The sequence below is a fragment of the Tetrao urogallus genome, assembly GCF_951394365.1.
Source record: "Tetrao urogallus genome assembly, chromosome: Z".
Classification (NCBI taxonomy): Eukaryota; Metazoa; Chordata; class Aves; order Galliformes; family Phasianidae; genus Tetrao; species Tetrao urogallus.
The window spans coordinates 50,543,209-50,561,123 of NC_136816.1; the positions used below are offsets into that span (position 1 = coordinate 50,543,209).

At 39.9% G+C, this 17,915-nt stretch overlaps 1 protein-coding gene across 1 annotated transcript in view; it reads left to right on the forward strand.

Annotated features, from left to right (window-relative positions):
• Window positions 1-17,915, forward strand: part of ARHGEF28 (Rho guanine nucleotide exchange factor 28) — a gene marked incomplete at both ends in the record, with an annotated part of 139,708 nt that overhangs the window by 112,549 nt on the left and 9,244 nt on the right. The window contains 7 exons of the mRNA XM_079548919.1: window positions 1,648-1,830; window positions 4,312-4,443; window positions 5,149-5,243; window positions 8,532-8,570; window positions 8,653-8,700; window positions 10,437-10,916; window positions 12,603-12,903. Coding sequence (XP_079405045.1) covers window positions 1,648-1,830; window positions 4,312-4,443; window positions 5,149-5,243; window positions 8,532-8,570; window positions 8,653-8,700; window positions 10,437-10,916; window positions 12,603-12,903 — 1,278 coding nt within the window. The remainder of the gene's footprint in view (window positions 1-1,647; window positions 1,831-4,311; window positions 4,444-5,148; window positions 5,244-8,531; window positions 8,571-8,652; window positions 8,701-10,436; window positions 10,917-12,602; window positions 12,904-17,915) is intronic.

The window sequence follows — 17,915 nt, forward strand, 5'->3', positions numbered from 1 at the left end:
AGGGCAAACTTTCTTGAAACATTGTCAGCTTTCTGCACTTCTTCAGAGGTGAGCTCTAGACCCATCACAGTTGTGATAGAAGCCTGCCCTTATCCTCCGATGTAACTTGCCATCCACATCAACCTGCCTCAAGGTAGTGAGTGGTATTTTTAAATAGTTTCTTAACCAGTAATAAAACTGGAAACACATGCAGAAGACATAGGAATACGATCATGCTAGTTTGAATATCCCAGGTATACACAAAATTTTCAACAACTCTTTTAGGTTACTGTATTTGTTGAGAGAACTGTGAGAATGATGGCACTACTGAGTACAAGTACCAAATTAAATTGAAGACTGATATAACATGAGCACTTGCTGTATACAAACTAGCAAAATCATAAATAACCATAAAGCTCAGTCCTACCCTCAGAGACAATAAACCTGAGAGCAATTAAGAAAAATAAGCTTGAAAGCAAATAGAACTACACTGTGAACAAGAAGATCAGCATTTTGACCAGCAACTGTTAAGCTGTTATACGACTTACAACTTTGTTTTAATGCACTTCGATTAGATCTGTTGTTATCTCAACTTTTCAAGTCCTTCATTGTTCGTCACAAGGATTGTTGTGGTCTAACCTAGCAAGCAGCTAAACACTACGCAGCCTTTAGCTCAGTCACTTCTCCAGTGGAATGGGGCTGGGAATTGAAAAAAGAAGAGTAGAACTCGTAGTTTGAGATAGATACTACCTTCTAACACAGAAAAGGAAGAGAGAAATAATAGTAATGATGATAGTTTGTGTATATATATATATAAACAGATATCTACAAAACAAGTGATGTACAATTGCTCGCCACCTATCAACCGACACACATTTAGACCCCTAGCAGTGGCTGCCAACTCCCCTCGGTTTTTTAACACGATGCCATATTGTATGGGACATCCCTTTGGTGAGTTTAGGTCAGCTATCCTGGTTCTGTTCTAGCCCAGCTCCTTGTACCCATTAGCCCCTGACTGGCAGGACAGTACAAGGTACTGTATAACTGAAATGACCTTGGCTCTGTGCAGTACTGCTGAGCAACAGCTAAATTGGTGTGTTCTTAGCATTGTTTTTCTCCTAAAGCCAAAGCAGACAATCAACACAAGGAAGAAAATGGACTGAAACCAGGACACATTTCATCTTTTATTGTTTTTATTTTTATTTTAAAATGTAGAGTTGAATTTTGTTTCTTTGGCTTCCCTGTGCACAATTTCCACATCTTTTTACTGCTGTGAGGAGAGAAGTTTCAGCATCCTGCCTAGGGAAAGCCACAGGGGAAGGCATCCTCTACAGAGAGCACATGTTCTTCTTTGACACTGACACACTGAATCAGCATGTCTTCTGCTGTCCTGAGCCAAATGCTTTTCCAGTGTTGCTTATTGTGAGTTCAGAAGAAGTGCGCCAGACAGGTACAAGGCAGTGACCTACCCGGTGTCTTTTCCAGCTTTCATCAGGACAGGCTATGAATGAATTCAATTCCTGGCCACTTATAAAAGACATTGAACAAGTATGTTGCCTAGCTCAAGTTAGCAATGTGTACGTGGTGTAAAGATTAGAAGTAATATTTTGAATATGCTTTACCTGCAGGATAAAAAATATTAATACAGTATTCAATTTTGGTTGACAGAATCACTGAGTAACCAGGACCAGCAAATCTGCAGTTGTTTGGAAGACAAATTGCGTATCTATGCAGAACTAGTAGATATGAGTGGATTTGAAGATGTTCATGTAGAACCTCACCTCCTTGTCAAACCTGATTATGGAGAAACTCCACAGGCTGCTTCGTTGCTGGTAGCAGCACTCAGAGAAGGTGAGTTTGTGCAGGAGTGTGCAGTGGTGGCTCTTCAGCTGCCATACAATGGCGTACACAACAGATATTTCAAGGTAATAAGGTATATCCCTGTTACCTTGTGCTACGGTTCTTCCAAGTCTCAAGAGGTGGCTGTGCCAAAGGTTGGCAAAGAACACAAAGAAGACTGTAAGATATGTTTAGTGGGGATATGTTTAGTGAATAACATCTTATTATAAACAGTGCGGACCATGGTGTTAGATTTCATTTGAGAAATGTTTCAATAACTGGTCACCTTGCAGTACAGCCTTGTGAAGTACATCACTGGATACAGCATGATACAGCATCTGCTCCCTTATCTTCACAGTTTGTTGATTTGATGACAGATCAGAATCCTGTGGGATTATGTACAAACTGAACTGCAGACAATCTTAACAGATTTTCCAAGAAATGCCTGCCATAATTAGGAGCCAGATTTTTCTGCACACTATCAGAGGGCAGATAGCCTTGCACTGTCTATAATGCAGTCCTCTGAGGGAATGAAGGGAATAATATTTGTGGGTGTCTTGTCTATTTGGAAGTTCAACTGAATTCCTGTTAAATTCAGTTGAAATGAGTCCTAATAAACTGAGCCATATTCATCATAGGCCATATGCTCTTTGAGAGGTATTGCAAGATTATAGTGTTACCTAGCATGAGAGTTGTGGGCAAATAACCACATTTCAACTAGAAACAGGAAAGGTTGGAACTCAGAGAACAATGTTATTGATAGAATAGATGTCTTTGGGTGAGGAATATAAGGCAGGGATAAAATTACAGATGTCATTTTATCTAAAGTGGCAATCTGTACTGACACACCTGATTCTACCCACTCTTAATTTTCACTTTCTTTCGTTCTAGTGTTATTGTTGTTATCTTTTCATTTCACATTAACAAGTTAACAGCAATATATATGGAATTACTTCCATAATACAACTTCCTGAACTAGCAGTAGACTCTTAACAGTAAAGCACAGTACAGAGGGATAAATTTAGGGAGTACTTAAGCAAACTGGATACACTCAAATCCATGGGACAAGACAGGATAAATCAAAGTTGTTCAGGGAACTACCCAGTGTCATTTTGAGACTGCTTTCTATCATCTTCAAAAAGTCATGGTGGTTGGGAGAGGCTCCTGAGGACTTAAAGAATGCAAACGTCATCACACTGTTCCTCAAGAGAGAAAATGCAGGGTTATACAAAGCAGTCATCCTCACCTCAACCTCTGCGAAGATGGTAAAACACAGGCTCAACACACTTCCAAGCACAAATGAAGGGCAAGATGTGATTGGGAAGAGCCAACATGCATTCATCAAGGGCAAATAGTGTCTGAGCAACCTGGTGGCTTTCATAATGAGAAAAGAGCATCACATTTTTTCTGCCATGACATCTACAAGTCCTTCAACACTGCCTGTGCTGTCTGTAATATCCTTGCAGCTGAACTGGTGGCATAAAGACTGCATAACTGCTTGGAAAATTGGCTGGATTTCTTGTCTTAGAGGATTATGATCAGCTGGCAATGTGTTATTAAGGGATTCTCTAAGGGATAGATATTGAGATCATTACAACATATTTATTAATGAAGTAACAGTTGAATTGTGTAAACTCTCAGCAAATTCATGGTTGACTGCAAACTTGGAGGAGTAATCAACTAAAGATAGACTTCAACAGATTGGGAAAATGGACTGAGTGAAGCCTCAAGAAGTTTGGCAAAGACAGGTGCAAAGGTCTGCATCTGTGATGGAGTAGTGTGTGTATTGATATAGGCTGGATACTGAGTAGATCAGCTTTACAGAAGTGCACCTGGGAGTTCCAGTCTACAGCAGGTTGACTACAAGCCAGCAATGTATGCTTGCAAGCAAAGGAAGCCAACATCCTAATGGGAGAAGTGTTTCCAGCAAGTTGAGGGAGATGGTTCATCCTCTGTTGAGCCATAGCCAGAAATATTAGTAGTGTTGTGTCCAGCACTGGACTCCTGAGCACAAGGCTTATTGGAAAATGTTCAGCAAAGAGCACCAAGATGATTAGGGGTCCAGAGAACATGGTTTTTGAAAAGGGGTGGTAGAGCTCCCTTCTGAAAGAAGGTGGTTTGATGGACTTCAACCACCTGAAAGGGCTGTAACAGAGAAGCTGAACTTTTCTTGGACGTGCATGGCAGTAGGACAAGGAAACAAGTTGGAACATGGAGAATTCCAATAAAATAAAGGGAAAAATATATACTGTGAGGGTGGTAAAAAACTGGAGCACGTTGCTCAGAAGTGTTGTGAAATGGCCATTCTTGGGCATACCACAAGCTTGTGTGTACAGGACTTTGAATGACCCAGTTTTGTTGACCTGAGGGTCAACTGTATAATCTCTGAATATTCCTTTCCAGACTAAACTATTCTACAATTCATTGTCATTGATATGTGCATAAAGGATCAATTTCCAGGGTCTCAGTAACTGTTCATATTTTCTTCCCTAGTTGAAAGTCTCCACGTTGCTGTCACGTCATCACAAGTGAATGAAACGGACAGATCATCAGAGGAAAGTACAGAGGAATTAAGTTCGAAGCACAGACTTAGTGCCAGTGAAATCTTGGAATCTTTCCCTAGTGGTGAGTAAAATTTGATGTTTTTACATGTTCAGATTACTAAAGTAATTGATACAGGATTTCTTTTTGGAAAGTCTTCTCAGTCTGTGGCAGAATCAGTAGAAAATTATTTAATAAAAATTGTCTTTGGGCAAACATTCTGAGTAAATTGTCATATAATTTCATTGAAGTGAACTAACTGTATCCATTGCAGTTTTTCCATAACATATGTCTGCAATCAGCATTATTGAGTCCGATTTGTGAATCTTCATACATAGTATTTATGTTTTCTAATCTTTGTTGCTCAGCTGTGCAGCAAATGTATATTGCTATGTAGGCCTTTTTTTGTGGCAGACAATTTTTGTCACAAAGCATGAAAACCAATTTGTCACTGGGATTGCTATTCTGGTTATTTCAACTGTATAAAGTACAACATAATGTTGTTGCAATAAAAGGCAAATGGAGTCCTGTACACTTGTGGAGCATGTTTACTAAGATGGCTGTATTTTGAAATATTTCATAATCGAAATACTAATGATTTTTAAGATAAGATTGTCCCACTTGTGCCATCCTGGCTTTGAATATTGTTTTCCACCAGCCTAGAATCCTTCAGCATTAGGTATTTACAGCATCCCGTTAGTAGCTGTAGGAAAGTGTACCCTTTGTTTCTGCAGTCAGAATATGCTTTGATACCTTTTTCTTGCATCCTCTTGGGATCTTATATGTTAGATGCAGAAATGAAGGAAGCTGAAGAATCACCTGAAGTTGATCTCAGTGCTTGCCCTATTGAAAAGGAAATTTCTGATGCCAGTGTAGACTACAAGGTATTGTAACTGATTTCTCTTTCATGTTGCACTTATCTCTCTGGGCACTGGGAATATGAGAGCTGTACAGATTTTTATGGAATATCTGAAGATCAGTCTAAAATCTAAAGCATAGGATAGGCACATTTCATCAAAGTCAGATAATTCAGTTTAGGAGAATTCACTGCAATTAACAATGAATTTATAAAAACATTTAAATAAAAACAAAACATAAAAACCATAATAAATCCAAGCACAGAACAATTTTCCTACCAGGCTTATAGAGCAATGAGTGTGGTGGCAGCCACAATGCTTTTCTATGGGCCACTTAAGATCCTGGTTCTCTGCTGTCATCATTCAATGCATCCATCCCTGTGGAGCTGATAGTATTCCCTCTACTCCCTCCTCCTGTTCTTAGGATGATGAAAGTCTCATGCAGTGACAGAGACCTCTGCTAATGCAAGGAAGACATATACATTGGAAGAACTTCATCCTGAGAATGAGCGTGTAACTTGCTTCAGAATTTTGAGTTAAGATAAAACAGAGCAATTAGAGACCAGAAGAGAAACTGCACATTTTTCAAAGTCCTATAGCTCTTAAAGAAATCTGAAGAAAAAGCAGAATCAAAAGTCAGTTCTGAGCAGAATTATAAATGGCAAATTTAAGGGAGCAGGACGGAGTGCTAAAGCAAGAGCGACATGAGTTAATGTGAAAGTAAATGGAAGTATAATTGTGTAAGGCTTAGATAAAATCACAAAAGCTGTAAAAGGAAGAAATGAAGAGAGAGGACATGAAATGAAAAATTTGCAAGAAAAGGAGATAGATACATAGCATTAGTAGTATCTGTCTATTTTTCCACATTTTTCTCAGAGGTGCATAGCAACATGGTGAGTATCGAAGATTACAAGTTGAAGCAAGGAAAATTCTGACTGTATGTGAGGAAAAAAATCACCATGAGGGAAGGGTAACCAAGCAGAGGCAAGTTGCCCAGAGAGGGTGTGGAGTCTCCATCTTTGGAGGTTTCCGGGATTTGACTGGAGAAGGCCTTGAACAACCTCATCTAACTTTCCAGCTAGTTTTGAGCATCAGTGGATCTACAGGGTCTCAAGCAAGCTTTTCCATCCCAGTTTACTCTTCAGGTCTCGACTGTTTGGGAAGCTGTTTTATCACATCTAACCGTGTCAAAATTAGATTGACCAGGAGGTGGCAGAGCGAGCAAACAAAACACGAAAGGTCTTTCAAAGGCAGGGGATGTCCTCCAGCCCCTGCCTTCGGATGCTGTTTGTGCTGTGAGGTTGTGAGATGGCAGCACTGGGCTTAGGCAGATTGCATGGGCAGAGAGCCAGAAAGCCAGAGTGAAAGCCCCCAGCTCCGGGGTTAGGTGCATTATATAACAGGAAGACCGTTTCCCACGCAAAACTTGGGTGCCAAGTGGGTAGAAGTAGTACGTGGTCCCGATCTCATCCCCCTGCTCTTGCCTTGTGTCTGCAGGTGGTTGCTTGAGGAACATATGCAGCTTGCACCAGGATTTGAATATCCACATCTCTGCTGCTTGTTATTGCTCTTAACAAAGAGGGAAGAGGGGCAGAGAGGTGGTATTAGCATTCAGCACAGGTTAAACAGCTGAATACATTGATTCTGACCTACCTGGGTTTAAAGGACACTGCTGAAGTGGTGTGATACTGTTATATCACTAGGTGACTTGGTTAAACCTTCCTTTTGCTCATACTTCCATTGTAATAATTGTAAAGTACTTGAGGTTGGCGGGAACATCTGGGTCCATCTGGTCCAACTTCCATTGAAGCAGAGACACCAAGAGCAGGACGCCCATGGCTATATCCAGACTATGTCCAATCCTCAAGTGCTGCTGCCTTTAGGAGAGCATGACAAGTGCTTGAATTAGCCACTTGCTGCCTCTTAGCCATGACAAAGCTAGCTGAACCTTTAATCCTTATGCACATCTCCTCTGTTAAATTAAATAGGTTTTATGAAAACAAAAAAAGTGTAGAGTTGATCCCACACCTCTGTTCAGTTTTTGGGTCTTCATTCATGCAGTCTTCCTCTCTTCACCCACATCTTCTCCTCCTCTTGCTTCTTCACACTTCTCCTCTTCCCTGCCTGCTGCCCATCTTAGCAGTCCAGTGCAGGAGGGCCAAATTACTTTGTCCAGGTACTATATAGCATCCCCATTATGTCCTCTGTCTGGTGGCAGAGCAAATTGTTTGGTTCGTTACTGCAGTAGTAAGTGGAGGAGGAGGTGAAGGTATGGCTACAGAAATATGAAGGGAGGTGATGGAGAATGAAAGGGCTGGAGGGAATGTAGCACCTGGTGTTTCCTTTCCTCAACCACATCTTCATTGTGTTTTGGGGCTTGGACTTTGTTGTTTTCATTTCCAGTTATTGCAGTGAAATGGAGCAGCCTGCTGTGCTCTGTGGTGGGAAATGGGCTCAGAAGAGAACTTGGGAGAATCAGAGAAAGATCAAATATTCTCCAAACCCTCCTCCACTCCTAAAAAAAAGAAAGAAAAAAAAGAAGAAGTAACAGAAATCATACAGGAAGTCTTTCCAGTGTAGCCTCAGAAAGGATTGTGTTTTATTTCTCCACTGTTTCACCTTATCTTTCTCAGAGGAGCTGTTTTTTGTGCAGAAGGGATTATGGGTGGCTTCACCCCATAAATTAAAAAAGCTTCCTAAGAAAAAGGATGGGGTGGAAAATGTAAAGTGTCTGAGTGCACTGCAAGCCCAGCTGCAGTGGACAGCAGCCCTAATGCTGATAGGTTTCCCAGTGCACAGCATGTATGCAGTCCTTTTTCAGCTCCCTGCACACCAAAGGCACTCCCTGTAACCCACTAATGTAACTGCCATCAGCTTCTTGCAGTATTCATGCCTTGATTTCTGAAGATTCATGAGCTTTTTCATCATACTAAATGTAATCTAAACCCATTCTGCTCAATATACAGAAGTCTGGTTACTGTATTTCAAAATTGTCAAGTAAACAAAGAGAGAATGGAAATGTTTTTTTTTTTGTGTAGCTTTAGTCACAAGAGGATTTAAATTGTGGATGAAATATTTTTGTTTTTACAGTTGTGCTTAGGATCTCTAGTGATTTGCACGGAAACTCCAGTGTTGATGAATTATTAGTCTTCTTAGGTTATTGCTTCTGTCTTTTTTCACCTACTCACAAAAAGGTTTGACTCAGCACTGCATATAGCAGTGTGGATGTCTCCACTAGTAAAACAAAAAAAATTCCTAGATGATACAATTGCAAAGTAAAGAACTAGTTTTTAAAGCAACATGTATTTATTTTAGGGAGGAAGTATGAGTTTCCCAGGATCTACAGGGACAGAGGTGAGTTTATTTAAACCCCAGACAGAGTGTAGTTAGTTAAGAGTGAACAAAACTTTGAAAATCCTTCTCTTTTGTTTTCTAGATTGTACAAGCAATCCAGAATCTAACTCGTCTCTTGTACAGCATACAGGTGACTACTTCACAATCAACTTTGTAGAGTAATTGGTTTTAGTAATTTACTTCTTAAGGCTTGTTTTCATCTTGCACTACTTTTAGTTGTTATGTTATCTCTACTGACTGTTGTACAAGATGTCTCACCATATATTTTTGCTCTATGTCAGTGATTTGTTCCTTTAAGAACTGAATAATGCTTGCTTGGAGATCACTTTCCTCCCTGAGAGGAAGTATGTACAGTCCAAACGTCTAGGGAAGGAGTAAAATGATAGTTCATATTGAACTGATGTCACTTCATGTGCAGATTTTGAAATTTAGATATAGATACAGATGTAAGTATTTTGTTTAGAATATTATCCTGGTGACTTCTAAACCACACCTAGGCCACTTATGTGACCAACCAACCTTCATAGATATTTCAACATCAAGTCATTATTGTTTTATTCTGTAGAGCCTTAGTCAGAAGTGTTTGGCTCTTTCTGACAAGTTAGAACATTTTAACTTATTTCTCCTTTGGTGCAATTTTGAATATCAATTTTAAAATGTTTATTTTTCAATATGTTTAACTTTTAAATCTTGATATTAGCATACTTCCTAGCAATCCCAGAAACTTGTGGATTAGAAATTAAGTGGAAGCAAATCAAAAGCAAAAAAAAAAAAAACAAAACAAAACAAAAAAAAACTTGTAAATCAGGAAGAGTTTTGTAAAAATTGAAAAATAGATGGCTTAATACTGGTGGCAATAAAGTAGGCTCAGAATTATGCCTTATGGTTTTGACTATGAAAAGTTGTGTATGCTGGCAGTGTAGGTGCAGAGAATCAAGCAGAGAATCCTATCATTGCTCTGTTCACAGAGCAGTGATCTAGTACTAGCAGACCTATTACTGAGGAAGAGCCAAGAAAAGTGGGAACTGCACATTGTGTGTAAAGCTAGAGTGGATGGCTTGGGGCAGTGGTGCTGAGGGAATTCTCTGGGAACATCTGCTTCCCATGTCAGTTCTCAAAGACCAACTGTGCACTAAGTGCATTAGTAAGCCTAGACTCTTCTTGCTTTTCTTTTAGATACCAGCAGTTTTATTTCATTTTTATAGTGGATACTGTCACAATCTTTAGTGCAAGCCATGTCACAACATCCTTGTGAAGGATGACACATAGTGCTCTTGGTTGTGAAAAGCTACTGAAACTTTGAACCAAAACCATGACTACACTGCCAATTTCTGCAGCAAAGGTCAGGTGCATGTAAGGAGTAAGACGACCTGGCTGTCTTGGAAGATGTTTGTAGAACTGTTGTTAGTAGGACTAAACTGCTGCAGATTTACAAGGGGACCCTTATGCCTTGTGTGAGCTGCACAAGAAGTGGTGCACTTTTCTCTGTATGCACCAAATCTGTCTTAGGAATACTTTGCTGAGTGTTGCATTCCCTAGGCCAATGCTTTAATGCCCTCTTTAACCATGAAAGATTGTTTTTCCTGTGTCTTAACATCATCTGACAGAACAGGACCCCAACTGTAACTGAGGCATGCAGCTGTAGCCTAAACATTATATATTATAACACCAGCTGCAAATCAGAAGCCTTATTAAATGTGCGTGAAATGTTTGCATGCTTTTAGAAACATGCCTTGGAATAGGCATGAACACAGAGTTCTCTGCATGAGGGTGAAACATTTTTATATAATGTTTTTAAACAAAAATACAGAAATGAGCGGATGCTAATATTTAAACATTTGTGTTTGGTTTCATTGTGGTGTCTAGGCAGCATTAGCTATCCAGGACAGCCACAGAGAGCTCCATAGGTTACTACTGCAAGAGAATGAGAAGACCAGTCGTAGCCATAGTTCTCGGATACCCCTCTTCCTGGAACCAGAAAAATACCGTAATTCAGAAAAACAAAGGGATGAGATGGCAAACATCAGCAAACTCCAGCAGCAGTTCCAGCAAGAGCAGCAGCGCTGGCTGCGTGAATGCGAGCAGTGGCAGCAAGAGCAGGAGGTGAGGGCAGGCCTGTTGGAGCAGCGGGAGCGGGCCTGCAGCTGCCAGGAGGAGCTGCTGGAGAAGAGCCGCCAGGGCCTTGCACTGCAGGTGCAGGAGTTCCAACAGAGCCTGGAGAGGTTGCAGGAAGGACAGAAAGTGTTGGAGAAAAAAAGGGACAGTATCAGAGTGCAGAAGAAACTCCTCTGGCACTGGAAGCATGGTCTCCAGAGCAACCTGATGCTGCCCACAGGGAGCCATGAGGTATGTTTTTCTCCACTGTAACTACATCCCTAGCTGCAAAGATGTAGAGATGTTCCCTGACAAATGGTCTGCCATGCCAGAGTGTCTGTTGGCTGATAGCACCATGAGGAAGTGTGTGGTTCAGGCATATCCCTAGGCTTGCTCTTGACTTTGGAGCCTCATGGGAGCCACAGTCAAACTGATGAGTGTTAAATTCAAGAGATGGAAATTTGTGTTTTATTCTGCTTTACCAGAGTGTTTGCACCTTCTGGCAAGATGTATCATGCCTCTTGCTTTTTGTAGGAAATCATACTATTGTAAAGCCTAAGGCATGAAACACTTTTAGTGAAGGTTTTCAGATACTCTCCTTGCTCCTGAACAGCAGTGCTGTCCCCACTGAGGAGCAGAAACTGTAGGAGTAGGAATAGCCTGGTTCTCATGAAGCCTTATCTATCAGACCCGGCATCAGCTATATTGCTCCCCTGAAACAAGCAGCCCCTAAGGGAATTACCTTGGTGCATGGCTCCAACCTGGACAGTGAAATTGCTTGGAGATGGTCATTGATAGGTGATGCAGTTTAAAGCAGCTCTGAGGCTGCTTAAGCATTTCATACTGAAAATAGTTTTTCTTGCAGTGTATGAAGGAAGCTCTTGCTCCAGTGTTTAGAGTCTTGTTTCCGTTACTGTTCTCTAAAGCACCTGAAAATCAAAAGAAGTCACCTGGATTCAAAGCCTGCTCACTCAAGCAGCTTTTTTTCCCCTGAGGTTTTCATTTTCATGAGAAAAATAGTAGAACCTTTCTTCAGGTCATCACCTCCCTACTTCTTCAGCTGGCAGCTAACCCATCTCAGGCAGTGACCATTCAGTGTCTAAGCTTGTGCCTGAATGAGAAGATGAAAAATTGGCCTCTGACCTCCTCCTTTTCATCCAGCTTTTGTGACTATGGTGTGAACATTACTTTTCTATGTATTGCTCACACAACTCAAACAATGAAGCACCATGGAGTAGTATAACATGTGATAAAACTTTGACTTATTTGGCCAAGCTTAAGAAGTGGATGATAAAATACAAGCTGAAGTTGCCCATCAGTTTTAATCAATGGGACTTTTGAACTCTTCTGAGGAGGGAAAGTTGAAGGATGACAGCCAGATGCAGGGATAGCCAGGAATGTCACAGACAGAGGCAAAATAATGAAATTCTCATTGTCAAAGAGCCACAGGCTTAAAATAGTTCTTAATCTATTGTTTCATTTGTGACGCTGTGTTATGTGTAAGACTATCTCATATCTGTTTTAATTTCAAATAAACTATGAGATCTGAATGCACTTCATGCCCTGGGCTTTTTTCTGTCCTGCATTTTCCAATACCTCAGCAGCAGAGCTGGAGCAGGGAGGCTGAGAGCCAGCCCATTATTTTTGCCATCTCTCTGAGCCAGCTACCTAGTTGATTTTGGATGGCCAAACATCATTACTGAGAATTGCTGTGTTTTGAGAGGGGCCAAGACAAAGTATACCCAATTACTGCTGTTTGTTCCTGAGTGCATGGGGAATTTAACATGTTTTGATATTAGCTTCTGGGAAACGAAATCACTATATGTTATGAATCCTCATTTCTGTCTTGACAGTTAACTGAAGGTATCCTGGTATAAGGTTTCTTCTGGTGCTGGACAGAGATAAAAATACTGTTTTCTTTTTTTTTTTGTTCTGCAGATAATGGGACATGATCAGTTGGATAGCTTACGTGGTGAAAATGCGTTCTACTTAAATGAAGCTGTAGTACGCGTGTCTGTAAGTGGCCTCAACAGATCAGATTCTTCTCTTGTTTATGAAGATGTTGTGTATGGGCTGGGCATCTCAAACTTGGATATGGCAAGGACTTGTGAAAATCAGGTGGACCTCAGGGCTGATACTTCTTGTCAACCAGCGTTGACCAATGAACTGTGGAAACCAACTGGCCCTTACCAGCAGATGTCTTTCTCCTGCAAAAGCAACGAGGATGCTTTTAATAATGGTAATTAATACCATTTTTAATAGTATGGGCAGAAAGAATAGTCCCAGGAAGGAAAGCAGCTTGGCAGTAGTGAAAGTAATCAGTTTTGTTAAAAAAGTTGCATGCCATTTTACATTCTTGCTCAGCGTAACTGAGAAAATCAGTAGAACAAAGCACAAATATAGACAGCTTTTGCTAAAAATGTATCCCTATTCTTTGTTGGCATAAAGCTATGCTATCCTAGCAGTGCATTGCACTGAAAATTCCCTGAATTCCCTGGACTTAAAACCATATTAATGAGAAACCCAAGTCTGTTTCTCTCTCCTGTCACACTGAGTCTAGTTTTGATCTTATGTGGCCTTTTCATTCATTATGATGAAAGTTGTAGAAAAGGATGTAAAAAAACCTTAGCATCTAGAAATCATTAAAGACAGTGGTATGCTTTTGGTGTGATAGCTGAAGTGATCTGGTAGGTTTTTCCTGTACAACCAAGAGATTGAGGTGGCACATGGCAAATCAAGACTGTAGCTGACTTGCTGCCATCTTTCTGAGCTGGTAGTGTGGGATGACTTCTGTCCCCATGCAAGCTGCACACTAATTAGGTCACAGCAAGGATCAATGGACAGCAGAACTAAGTAGGATCAGAAGTTAAAAACATACGCAGGTACAGTGGTTCTAATACTCTTAGGTCAAACACACTGGGAGGTCCTTGGTTAGAGAACTTGCTCCTTAGTACTTCTTGTAAAGAATTAAGCAGGCATCCACTACAGCCTTACTATAACATCATTCTTAGTATACAGATTGCCAGAAAAGCATTTTGTATTCAAAGCTGACTATTCTCATCACCACAATCAGCAAACAAAGCTGATTAGTAAAAGAGATGAGTATTTCTAAAAATGCTTAAATAATTAGTGTGGTGAAACTTGTTCTAGTTTCAATGAAGCTGTCCTTTTAGTAACAGGTTAGCTAAGCTAGTCCAAATTTGAAAGAGAACACATATGTGGGTTTAAACCTCCCAAAAGTGGATTAGCTTGCACTGGCAAGTGTTCAAATGCAAGCTAACCAGGATGCTCTCTGCATTAAGCCCACATGAGAGTGTCTAGTTTAATTAAACTGGCTTGCATCGGTGTAATTGCACTGATTCTCAGATGAGCTGGTGGTGCTTCTCTGTGTAAAGATGCCCTTCTGGTAACTGGGCACCAGTGTAGTAGCCCCAGCAGCCTGGGGAGCAGTGCTGGCTACACACCTGCCTGAGAGGGAGGAGCAGCAGGCTAGCAGAAATCTCTCTGGCAAAGTCAGGTCTGTAAAACCTGCAGCTACTGCCTTCGCTGAGTCACAGAGCACTATTGGCAAAGCAGCACAGCAAATTCTTGTGGCATCTTGGTGGTGCAGGTTGTGTTGTGAAGCCCCCGGTGCGCCGCTAGAGCAGGAAAGAAGGGAACCTGCCCTGTAAGGGATCACATTCCACAGTCACATTTGTGACTTGGAGGATGACAAGTATGTCATGCAGTGCATGAGTCTGCATGATTCGAGCTTGCTTCTGTCATGTATTTGGAGATGCCATATGGGGAGCAGAGAATGAGAAGAATGCTGAGCTTCCTCCTGAATGACAGATGGCATCCGAAGCTCCAGCAAACTCTGTACATGGAAGTGAAGTAAATCGCTCATTTCTAAGCAATAGGAATCAAGCTGAATAGTGTAAACATTTCATACTAGGAAGCAGATGCCGTGTGATGCTTTTTGGCCATGCTTTTTCCCCAGAGAGTTTAGCAGAGTTTAAGAAGTGCTTGTGGATTTTCTTCCTGACTCCTCTGCAGGATAAAGTCAGCTCTGATTGCTGTGAATGGAAACCAGTAAGGATACAATGAGGAAAAAAACAGAATTTTAAAGTTAGTTGAAATTTTCCTCATTCTCATGTCAATAAAATGTGACATTTTATTTTTCTGCATTTTTCATCCAGCTCTATGCATATCATATGTCATTTTTCCAAAATCAATCCTAAATAAGGAGTTAAAATAGAATTAAAAAAAAAACAACTGAGTATATCTTACTGAAAATAGCAGTGTATAGGTGACATACATATCCAGATCTTGTATATAATAATTTTGTGCTCAGAACACCAATTTAATTTCTCGATTTTGATTGACTTCTGTAGAATTAGTAGGCATTGTATAAGAAGTCTGGTCTGCCAAAAAAATTGTAAATTATTTAATGAAAAACACCACCTGAACATCATGTTGAGGAGTTAATCATGATGCATTCAACTGTATGTTAAATACTATGCTGTTTAAATGGAAATAACTACATTCCTCCAGTGCATAATTTTCCGCTCATATTTTCTAAGGTAAGACATGTGTCTTTCCATAGCTAGCATCATGATTATGTATGATTGCTTTATGTGTATGGGAGTGAACTTTACTGAAGACCTTGGGGCAAGTTCCCACAAAGCTGAAACTGGCACAAGTACACTCACTAGAAAAGGTGTGTCAGTCAACAGGAGGAAAATGTGATTGAAAGACAAACGTGTTAATGCTTTACACTAATGGTTATGAAATTATCTGCATGAAAGAAGACAAGTACTTTGGCTAATTAGGAATTGGGGAAGTATAGGTTTTGTGTCAGATCAGACTGAGAATTGAATAAATTACATCTTGCATTTAATTGACATGTCAGGTTAACTAGCTGAAATCAGTGTCTAAACATTTACCTATGGACTCAGCTCTTTGATTTCAGGAATCAGTGCAATTTTAATTCTTTTAAGCTATGAAGTGAATGACATCGTAGTAAATAATATTGCCTTTCTTTCATTTCTTCTTCTTTTTTTAATTATTCAGATCTTGTATCTACAGGAATATAGCTGAAAAGCAATAGGTCTGGAAAACTACTCAGAAACTTGATTATGGGAGGTTTTTTTTCCCAACATTTACAATTGTATTGTTTGAAAATCTGTGCATATATGCACGCAAGAAAATGAAATAATGTGACTGTAGAAAAAGAAACTGTTTATTGAAAAAAGTGTATCCTAGTGTTGCAAAGTATTTAATTCTTAATAGAAAAAAACAAAAACCTAAGCCAGTCCCAGAAACAGTGTGTAGTATCATCTTTGTCCTGTACAGGAAATTCCTTTCCTGTTCTTAAAGGTAGATTGTTCTAATTCTGATTGTCTGATTGGACCTGTTCTTAAAACATTGGATGAGATTTATTTTCCATTGATAATATTTTAATTGAGGTTTAGAATGACACGTTATTTTTGGCTACCTAGACATAGTCATAGTGTAAAAGTGTATAAAAGTATGTGAATGTGTTTGCAGCAGAGAAACTGAGAGTGGTGCTGCATGGACTTGGTTCTTTCCTTGTTGTCTCAGTTGATGTCAGAAGTTGTATAATGTAAAGCTGATGGAAGTGTGATAAAAATCTCATGCAAGATGCTTTGTACTACAGTGTTAAAAGCCATCTGAAAATGTACAAGCTGTTTCCCCGTTGTTCCAAGTCAGCACAGGATTTTGGCAAGGGCTGGAGCACAGTAACTCAGGGCCTTATTCAAATAAGCATAGCAATTACTGCCAGCACTGGTGGGTGGGTTCCCATGTTGAGGACATTGTTGAATAAGATGACTTTAGTCAGTGGGAACCTGTTAAATAATGACTTTTACAAAAAACATCATCCAACAACATACAGTTCTGTGTATGTGACCATTGTCAGTTAATTTCTGTGATTTTACTGCTGTGTGAGCTCCTTTTGAATACATTTGATTCACTCATTCTCTGAACTAATTATACTCTACACAGTGCATGTTTTACTGTTCTCGTGTTTCAACAGCATCCTTTGTAGCCAAAAGCATATCAGCCCTGTATTGCCTGTAGCATGGAAAGATGGGTTTTTTGCCTATTTTGATACTGTTTTTCCACTGTATTTCACAGCATTTGCATTGGTGGCTCTTTTTTATTTTTTGCTCTGCATAAAGAGTGAATTCCCCCAGTTCTTTAACCTGAGAAACAGAGGGAAACTCTTAAAAGCAGAGAGTGGCATGACTATGAATCTCTGGGGTTTTCAGAAAGCCTCCTGTGCAGATGTGGTGTTGATCTATTTTAAACTTTCTGTCTTTTAATTGAGTAAATGTAAATCTGGGAACATCAAATTAATTCCATATTAAGAAACTGCCTTTTGTATACAGCTTATTCTTTCTGCTGTTAACATGGGTGGCTGCATAGGTAAGCAGAGGACACAGCCCACTTTGTGCTCAACTTTATTATTAGAATAAAATGCAATGGAAATATGTAAGAATATGTAACTGAGTAACATCAGCACCCATATCTCCCAGGTTCTAAATCACCTTGATTTAACAGAAGGAGGAAGACCTTAATGCTGCAAGTGATAATGGGAAATTTGTTTCCTCTTTGTACCGCAGTATGCTGAGTTTCGTACTCTGCCATTAGATATCAGTATCTGTGGGATACTTGCTGGACATGAATCACAGGGGAAGTATTTTATCCTCTTGGGAGTAACACTGCCATTTGTTTAAAGTAGATGGCAAAAGAGATTAAATCACATGGCAGTGTGATATTAAAGTGAAAAGTATGTCACTGTATGGCATTTGCAATTAGTGCATTTGAAGTAATGCTTTTCAGCTCTGCAGCATTAGGGTTTTGTACTTACATTACTAGTTTTCTCATCTCTAAACACTTCCCATTTCTGAATGTGACCGCAGTAAGTGCAGTGGTATTGCATAACCTTTTAATTAAGTCAGTTAATGATATTCTGTTTTTATTCTGTATGCTGATTTAAGTACAGATTTTCCTCTGTAATGCCTGTCAGATTTTATTCTTTTTAGCATCTTCTCACTTATAACTCATTCATTAGGAGGGAGGTTTAAAATAGTGCCATGTCTTCAAGGTAATGAAAATAGAGTGTGGAGGTTGTCCATCCTGTCTTTTGAGGTACCACTGGCATTGGTGTATATGTGTACTCAGGCATGCCTTGCCTGCAGAGTTCATAAACAGCAACAGAATGATGGCCAATTTTTTCTCAGTTTG